The sequence below is a fragment of the Pygoscelis adeliae genome, unplaced genomic scaffold (assembly GCF_000699105.1).
Source record: "Pygoscelis adeliae isolate BGI_AS28 unplaced genomic scaffold, ASM69910v1 Scaffold111, whole genome shotgun sequence".
Classification (NCBI taxonomy): Eukaryota; Metazoa; Chordata; class Aves; order Sphenisciformes; family Spheniscidae; genus Pygoscelis; species Pygoscelis adeliae.
In genome coordinates, this window is record NW_008824542.1 from 3956327 (window position 1) to 3965643 (window position 9317).

General features: G+C 35.1%; 1 protein-coding gene across 2 annotated transcripts in view; it reads left to right on the forward strand.

Annotated features, from left to right (window-relative positions):
- The window catches only part of CSMD3 (CUB and Sushi multiple domains 3), an 803119-nt gene that overhangs the window by 521366 nt on the left and 272436 nt on the right, over positions 1-9317 (forward strand). For both annotated transcript variants that reach the window (XM_009321682.1, XM_009321683.1), the window contains 3 exons: positions 2907-3098; positions 7810-7936; positions 8777-8979. In XM_009321682.1, coding sequence (XP_009319957.1) covers positions 2907-3098; positions 7810-7936; positions 8777-8979 — 522 coding nt within the window. The remainder of the gene's footprint in view (positions 1-2906; positions 3099-7809; positions 7937-8776; positions 8980-9317) is intronic.

Below are 9317 nucleotides of genomic sequence, written 5' to 3' on the forward strand. Positions count from 1 at the left end.
AAGGCAGTCACTCATCACCTCCCACAAGCAGACCAATGCCCAGCCAGTTTCTGACCAATGGCCTCTTTGGAAAGACTGTCCCTCAGTTTTATTGCTCAGCATGACATTATATGGCATGGAATATCTATTTGGTCAGCTGGGGTCAGCTGTCCCAGCTGTGTCCCCTTCCAGCCTCTTGCCCACCTCCAGCCTACTTGCTGCGGGGGCAGAGTGAGAAACAGAGAAGGACTTGATGCTGTGCAAGTACTGCTCAGCAATAGCAGAAACATCGGTGTGTTATCAACACTGGTTTAGTCAGTCTAAAACACAGTACCATATGGGCTGCTATGAAGATAATTAACTCCATCCCAGCCAGACTCTCCTTTACACTCTCCTTTACACTCTCCCTTCAGATTTATACACATGGATAAGTTCCCCCCCTCAAGCCCTCTCTTCTCCAGGCTGAACAGTCCCACCTTTCTCAACCTTTACCCATAGGAGAGTTGGTCCCAACCCTTAATCATCTTAGTGGCCCTTCGCTGGAGTCTCTTCATTAGCGCCACATCTCTCTTGTACTGGGGAGCCCAGAACTGGACACCATACTCCAGATGTGGCCTCAACAGTGCTTAGGGTAGAGGGGAAGAATCACCTCTGTTGACCTGCTGGCCACATGCCTCCTAATGCAGCCCAGGATAGCCACCTTTGCTGCAAGGGCACATTGCTGGCTCGCATTCAGCTTGGCGCCCACCAGGACCCCCAGGTCCTTTTCTGCAAAGGTGCTTTCCAGCTGGCTGGCACCCAGCATATATTGCTGTATGGGTTTGCTCCTCCCCAGGTGCAGGACTTTGCACTTCTCCTTGTTGAACTTCCTGAGGTTCATGTCAGCCCATTTCTCCAGCCTGTCGAGGTCACTCTGGATGGCAGCATGATCCTCTGGTGTACCAGCCACTCCTCCCACTTTGGTGTTATCAGTGAACTTGCTGAGGGTGCACTCTGCCCCATCATCCAGATCATTAATGAAGATGTTGAACAAGATTGGACCCAGTATTGACCCCTAGGGCACACTGCTAGTTACTGGCCTCTAACTAAACTTTGTGCCACTGATCATCACCCATTGCATGTCCCATTTTGGGAAAGACAGTTAATATTTGTTTTTCATAGATATAAACAATGAAACCTTCCAAAAGTACCATGGGCTTACCCTGATGCTTTTAAGCAGTAAACAAAATCCCCACAAGCTGTAATGAAACATTCTGTGTCTTCAGGGACACATTGTGAGCATTCATGCTTCTTCAGTTGTCTAAAATAGTCAACTATTGCCATTCTAGATCCCGTTCACTATGCCCCTAGCTACCAAGCGCTTCTCCAAAAGGATATAGTTTTCCCTTTGGTCCTGTTGCCAGAACTGCCAGCACTGTGTGGATAGCTGAAATACACTTAGGGCAACAAAAATGCTGCTAGTACCTACGCTGAGGCAATGGAGTTATATGCTCACCCTCAAGAGGGAAGGGATCAGTTGAAAAGACTACTTTGGTGCCGTGTCTATAAGCAGGCTGTCCAGAGATGGGGACATCTCAGGGATCAAGGCACATTTTAACTTCTTTTCACAGTGTGATCAACAATTTTCTTAGAAGACAGGAAATTCTAACTGGTCAATAAGTATCCAGACTGGCAATATAAAAAAAAGTTTTTCATTTGGGACTCACATTAGCCTCTTTTAGAGCTTCTGCAGTGCAGTCTATACTGGGAAACAATACATTAGCTAGGAGTGAGAAAAGTTCATCTCAGAGGTTGTGGAAGCTCTTTAGGAGGTGAGCCATTTTCAGTGAGACATTAAATGAGCTGAAGGAAGAACTGGGAAGATGCAGCATTTGACCTATTTTATTTTTCCTTGTGTGATCAAACAGCCTTATCCAACCTGAAGCATTTTGTCTGTAAAATAAAATAATATTTTTTCAATCAATAGTAATGATTCAGTACCTGAGGAGAGATGTGAAAGGCTTCCAACTGTTGACCAGATGGACAAATACTCTGTAAATTACTTCACTGAACAATGCAGACATGAAAAACTCTTCATTTGGTCCCATGTTACCTACATATAGGAACATCAATCTGACACAAAATGCCTTTTTTACCTATAAACAGTTTGAGCTGCATGATACTGATAAAATACATTTGATTTTGAACAAAGTGAGGTTTTGAGCTTCTTTTCAGTTAATAACAGAAAACCTTATTTGGAATAGAAAATCTTTCTCCCAAATTACAGTTTATGTTTCCCCAAATGTTAATATGCTTCCCTGTTTCTGTATAATGCATAAGTCATTTTGTTTTCTTCTTGCTCCACATCTCTTAATTCTCCAAAATTTCCAAACTGATTTGCTTGAATTCTCTAGATCATTATTATCATTGCTTCCTGCATGTAGTTTTTAAATTTACAAACTACTGAACACAGGGTTAAGATAGGGATTGATGAATATAACAGTATTTCTTTGGTGCCATAGATGCTATTGTGCCATTGGTGTTACTATGCACAATAACAAACAAATCTGCTGTGCAGTTTTGTTTATGAGCCTTTAAATGTCTATTCACAAACTACATTGTCATCAAAGTAAATGGACAGTCACTTTAACTGCCATTTTAAAATTTCTCATATCATTTTAGAACTGATTGATAATGATAATGAATTTCCTTCTCAGTCTTTAATTGGACTCTTACGAAAAATGTTATGACATTGGTTTGCATGGTCTAAGTGAGGGGTATAGACAGTTATCCTACTTAGACTGTTTAAAAACAGAGAAGAAACCTTAAATATATTGTTACATGAAGTCTGAAAATGTTTGATTTCCACTGGAAAACAGAAAATCTGAATTTCATTAATTTATTTATCTGTTTGATTTTGTAACTACAATGTTTTATTCCCACCACAGGTTTTGAGCTTTCACATTGTGAGGACCCTGGTGTGCCACAGTTTGGATATAAAATCAGTGACCAAGGCCATTTTGCTGGAAGCACTATAATTTATGGATGCAATCCAGGTTATACACTCCATGGAAGTAGCCTTCTAAAGTGTATGACTGGGGAAAGAAGGGCATGGGACTACCCTCTGCCATCATGTATTGGTATTAGATTATTTAATTTTTTATTTTTTTATTTACTTAAACTATTATCTGAATATAAGAAAGAAAAAACTGTAAGGATTGTTAGATCTATGTGAAATCTGATCTGTATATATACAGATCTATTTACACATACATTTACAGATCTGACTGCATAACTCTCATCTAATCTGCGAGTGGTGTTGCCTTTTTTAAGTTTAAAAACAATAGTAATTATTAAACATTCATGCATACTGAAGTTCCTAATACGTGAAAATCTAGTTATAGTCAGCAAATAGTCAACATAAAAAGACAGCTTGTTCAGAAAGCCAGGACCATATATGTTTTATGAGGGATTGTAAAACTAGTAGGGTTTTTTTTTTTTTAATTGTATCTAAATAACATTAAGCTAGAAAACTTTTCATATATTTACATATAAATACTATAAAATAAATTAAAAGAAAAACTTAAAGATATGAAGAAATATAGAGTTATACTGTATTTTTGTCACTTGGCTTCTGTTATGTTGCTGTGATGAATAACAATATTATACACTTTATTACAGTATTACAATAACTTTATAAGTTGTGCAGGTACCTACAGGCTCAATTTCTTCCATAGGAGAGCAAAAAGAAGACAAGACACAAATATGCTAGTAATTTTTTTCCTTTTTCATCTCCTCTTAAAGGAAATTGGGATTGAGTGAGTAGAGGAAGCAAGGGGTGAAATGCACTTTGTGCCTAGATTTAAGTTTGAGAGAAAACAATGTACTTTGGCATAACTTTATCAAGACATAAAGCCCATTTAGGAAAAAATGCAACATATAAGAACTGAACAGCTCTCTTAGAGTGATAATTTGTGGTAAGCCTTAACTAACTTCTATGTCATTTAGGATATATGAAACCGAAGAATTAGGTGGAAAACATGGCATTGGAATGTGCAAGTAGCAAATAGGAGCTGTACAAAGAACATATGATGGAATTTGAAACAAAAAGATGGAATAAAATGTGAAGGTGCCAGAAAGTTGAAATTAAAAGTTTGAACAACAAATTACATTTTCAGTCCCATAATAAGTATTAAAAATCATAGGATGTATCACTGTAGTAGCACTCAGAGATATATATATACATGAGTGACTTCTTGCTTAGTTTTAAAACAGACCAAGGTAAATTTGTCTAAAGTTATTCCTTCATTTTTTATTCATTATGTAGATTATGTACTGTGCACTATTTACACTAACTGTGGGAGATTCAACTTTCTCATATTCTAAGCAAATATTCAAAACCTTGTATAGTTCAAGTCTAGGTGGTCTATTGGAAGGGGATCACTAGAATAGCTCACAGATGGGAGATAAAAACTGTTGTCGTGTATCCCTTCCATGACAGATGTTGTTTGGAGGAAGGTCCCTGGATTTAATTATTCAGCGGTCCCTCTCCAAAATAGATGCATACAGCTCAAAGGGTACAGGTTGGCCACCTTTGGATTAGGAAGTGAGCCAGATTCAGAGCTGACATAAACTTAACAAAATATGTCAACAAATTGAAATCCAGAGTTGAATCTGGACCTCTGTCAAAAGTGATGATATGCTGCATATACTCAAGGTTTTATATTCTTTTTTCTTTCAGTACTTTAAACCATCCAACTCAAATTACTATCTTTCAAAAAAATTACACAAATTAAGCATCTAGGTTTTGCACTGTCACCAGACTCTGTGAAAACTACATTATAATTATTCCAAAATGTTCTGTATAGGTGAATCTATTTAGAATGTGAATCAATCTGTAGTATAAACTTCCTGAGGTTTAAATTAATCTTATTCAAAATATATCTATTAGTCTGCTATTCACAGGGAGGTTATTGATCCATCCAGTTCAGAATACCGTGTATTTGTATGTATTGCTCTTCCTTAAGCAAACAGAAGTACATGGATGGTGTCATTTAAATGAATTTAGGAATACTTTATATTGCTTTTGTTTATTTTGATTAGGTATTTCTCCATAGGCAAGTAGTGAAACATGTTACTTGCATCCAGAGAGTTAAACAGTTGTAAAGCTGTTGTCTGTATCAGCAGTAGTATCCATCCCAACCTGAGGACTGCATAGGTTTGGCTAAATAGATTTTAAAAGAACTTTAATTAAAACAAGTGAGACTTTTTGTATAGACAAGCTTAAGAAATCAATGCCAATTGTAAATAATAATCTTGAATTCCACATACCTTCTGGATCACTGCAGATGCTTTAAAATACTCTTGACAGTATGCAGTATGAACCCTATAAAATGTCTTAGATATCAGTTGATGTCTTCCTGGGCTGAAAAATATATGGTGAAAGATTAATGATGTCTTAGTAATGATACAACATGAGGAAATTGGCTAGAAGAGAACTGGGAAGCAGAAGGGCAGTCAAGAAATGCACAAGAACATCAGTAAGAAAAAGCATACTCAGTTTAGAAATGTTCCTCAAAGAAAACAACAAAATTGCATCACCACGGTTTTTGTACAGGACTGAGACCTCTTTTAGATATCTCTTTAATATGTCCAAACAAAAGCCTGAGTCTAAACATCTCTTACTCATCTGTGATCAAAACAGTCAGTTTTTGAGACTTCAAATTCAGTAATGGATTAAATAGCAGGAGGTGAAGATGAATCAGCAGTAAAACTGTTCTAACATTTCTGGTTTATAGGAATCCTTTCAACATTCTAACTTTTCGTTAGAATCAGATTGAAGCTAAGCTTCTTTGCTATGAAAGGAAATTGGAAAAAAATATTATTTTTGCAACACTGATGCCCTTTATTTCCAGAGTACTTGTTTATGAGTCAGGTAGCTGTATGCATTCAAGTTTCGTACTTACATGAACTTGGTCCCAGCCCACCACAAGATCTTTTAGGGTCTACAGATTGTTCAGGCAAACCCCGAGAATCTGTGAGAACAGTGATGCTTTGCATGAAATATTTTAGGTTGGCATGTACAAATAAAATTATTTTCTGGATATTTATGAGCAACATAAGTCAACAGACACTTTAATTTGCTGCTACTATCAGAAATAGGTTTAACAATGCTACTGTTCTTGTTTTAGTATGATTTTATGGCAGAATGACTATTGAGAAGACAATAGCAAAACTGTTTTCAAGCAGTTGTAGTAATCATAAATCTTAAATATGTGGTAAATGTTACAATACAACATACTATCCATGGAATCTGCAGGAAGAAATGTAGTATAATATATATTTCCTTTAATATATAAGTATTTATAAGTATAATATATATTTCCTTTAATTTGACATCCTTAGAAAAATCTTTAGCATTGACACTTGGAGGCAAAATTAAGATTCTTAATTAGGATTGTCTTCGTAGTAAGCAATCTGGAGATGTGAGATAAAAAGTGTTTTGCTGTGTTACTCCTGACTGCAACCTGAGAGGATGGTGCTTTTTGAGAAGTCACCACTTGCACAGCTGATTCAGCAACCAGCAAAACTGGGGAGTTGGAATCTTGCTGGAGAGGCAGAAATAAGCCACTGGGGAAAGAGAGGGAACCTTCAAAGATCATAATAAAAAAGCAAAATTAGATCTGTGAAAATTAGGAATTATAAACTTGTTGTTCAGTGGTCCTGGATGAAATGTAATTAATTTTAAATTTTATTCAGTTTGTCAGTGAGTAATTTTTTCTTTATAGTGTACTTACTTAATTCCTTACTCTACTGGAGGAATAATAGATTATGCTATCCTCAGAATTGAATAATTACAAAAGATTTTTTTTTTAAAGAGTATTTAGGAATTAACAGATTGTCAAAGTGCTTAAAAAAGATATGAAAGGCCACCTGTCTCTGCAAATTTGCTTTTATTATGTCAGAAAATCCATCGAGTAGCATTTCAATTATATTTTATCATGGAACTCACAGATCATAAGGTAATAAATCTCTCAACTGATATTTTAGGTGATGTTAATCAAATGATCTAATCAAAGCATTATTTTGGCTTTGTACTTCACAAGAGAGAAAGCATTGGAGGGACTTTAAAAGGAAAGGAAGTGAAATAGGAAGGCTTTAAAGTTCTCAGGGACCTACATTAAAAAAATCAGGTTTTCTCAAGGATTAGGCATTAAGATTATGAAATACTCAGTTTTGCCTAATGACTGGCTGAGGCCATCTAAGAGGGAGCTACTTACCATCTGTTGTCGTCTAAGAAATATTATAGCTTCACTGTGAGGACAAGTTTTGGGTAAGAAGTTTTACAACTTTTTTTCTAGCCTGAAAGGCTGATTTTCTCTCTGAATAGCCTGTTTTTATTTAGTATGTTTCCTTTCTTTAAAAAAAAAATATATAATTTTGTACTTACTAATTTATTTAGTTTTCTTAATTTAATTCTACTGCTTTAGGGTGACATGGTATTCTTGGTTCTTTTTTTTTTTTTTTTTTTTTAAAGTAACAATCCATGTTCCTTTCATTATATAATGGTATGTTTTCTAATTATTATGTTGTGTTCAAAACTATTAGAAAAACATAGGTGCCAAAGGAAAATACAGAAATATTCAAATAAAACCACATTTACAGGTTCCTTTCCCAAGGCACTTCAAGTCCTTATGTGCTCTCTTACAATCTTAGGGCATACAGTCAGTTTAGTTGTGTTACTTATTCAGCAAAAGAATAGATGTATAAATTGTTTGCTCACATGATTAGCTGGAAGACCATCTGTAATGAATTAAAAGTAACACATTACGTAATGTTGTTTTTTATTAGCTGAATGTGGAGGCCGTTTTAAAGGAGAATCATCAGGAAGAATCTTATCTCCTGGCTATCCTTTTCCCTATGACAACAATCTGCATTGCATGTGGGTGATTGAAGTAGACCCAGGAAACATTGTCAGGTACTGAAAATGAAACTTACAATTATAACAAATCTTTTTGGTTATATAATAACTAAATCTTACCTGTACAGTGGAGAATAAAAGGTATTTAGAATTTAAAATTTAAGATGCAGCTCAAGGCCAGTATTTTTGGCATTCTAAGTTTGAATATGTAGGTTTGTGTTGAAACTATCTATTTTTCAATAAACATTGTCTGATGAAGATCAAGCTTTAAAATTGGTTATATATTTGTGAAACACTGCTGAATTTTAAACCAATTCATATATGTATATATGCAAACATATATACAAACTAGAACTGTTAACTGGAAATCTGATTACAAAATATCTAATATGAATGATATTTTAATGCCAAAGTTATAAGATTGAATATGTAAAAAGTGCTGGAGTCAGCAGAACTGTTTAGTGGAAGAGTCTACATTAAAAAAAAAAAAACCTGCATATCAGTAGTTCTTTTTAGTTAGACATTTATTCACACTATATAGCTAATTGCATGAGTTTACAGTTCTAGTTAATTTGTTTTGATGAGAATGTGATATATAATATTGTCTTAAGAAAAACAAAACTGTTTTCTGAAAAGATTGTGTGGATACTTGTAGATTATTTGAATAGCTAAAGTAATATATTATTTCATGGTAGACAAATTCAAATATTGTTAGTTTTTTTCTTTCAAATACATTTCTGTATTGGGCATTTACGCATCCAAAGGTAAAGGTGTGAAACATTATAGAAAATCACCCTTGGAAATCAAAGTTTATTTGCTTTTTTGGTTTAGTTTTGTTGCTAAAATATGTTGTTGAGTAATATGAAAGCTGACAATAAAATCATGGTATTCTTACAGCCTCCAGTTTCTTGCTTTTGATACTGAGGCATCCCATGACATTCTACGAGTTTGGGATGGTCCACCTGAGAATGAGATGTTACTCAAAGAAATTAGTGGATCCCTTGTTCCTGAAGGCATTCACAGTACACTCAACATAGTAACTATCCAGTTTGACACAGATTTTTATATCAGCAAATCTGGATTTGCCATACAGTTTTCAAGTAAGTTGATGAATTAAATTTTTTTTTTTTATAAGGTAGTTCACTCATAGATAATTGTAGTGCTGGGAAAAATTGAAATCAGTGACAACATTTCTGACTTTGTTAGAGAAAGAATTGGCCTAGACTTACAGATTTGTTGTAAAGGTATATTATTATATTTAAAAAAAAAAAAATCATGTCCTTTGCTTGTTTGGCTTTGTTTCAAGGGCAGCTGGGGCAGTGCCAGAATGCTCGTAATTATGACTAGTGTTTTTCACAAAGGAGGTGATGTAGGCATATTAAAGGCTCCATCCTTTCCTAATCAATAAGAGTTTCTGCTTTCAGAGACATCTGTGCAG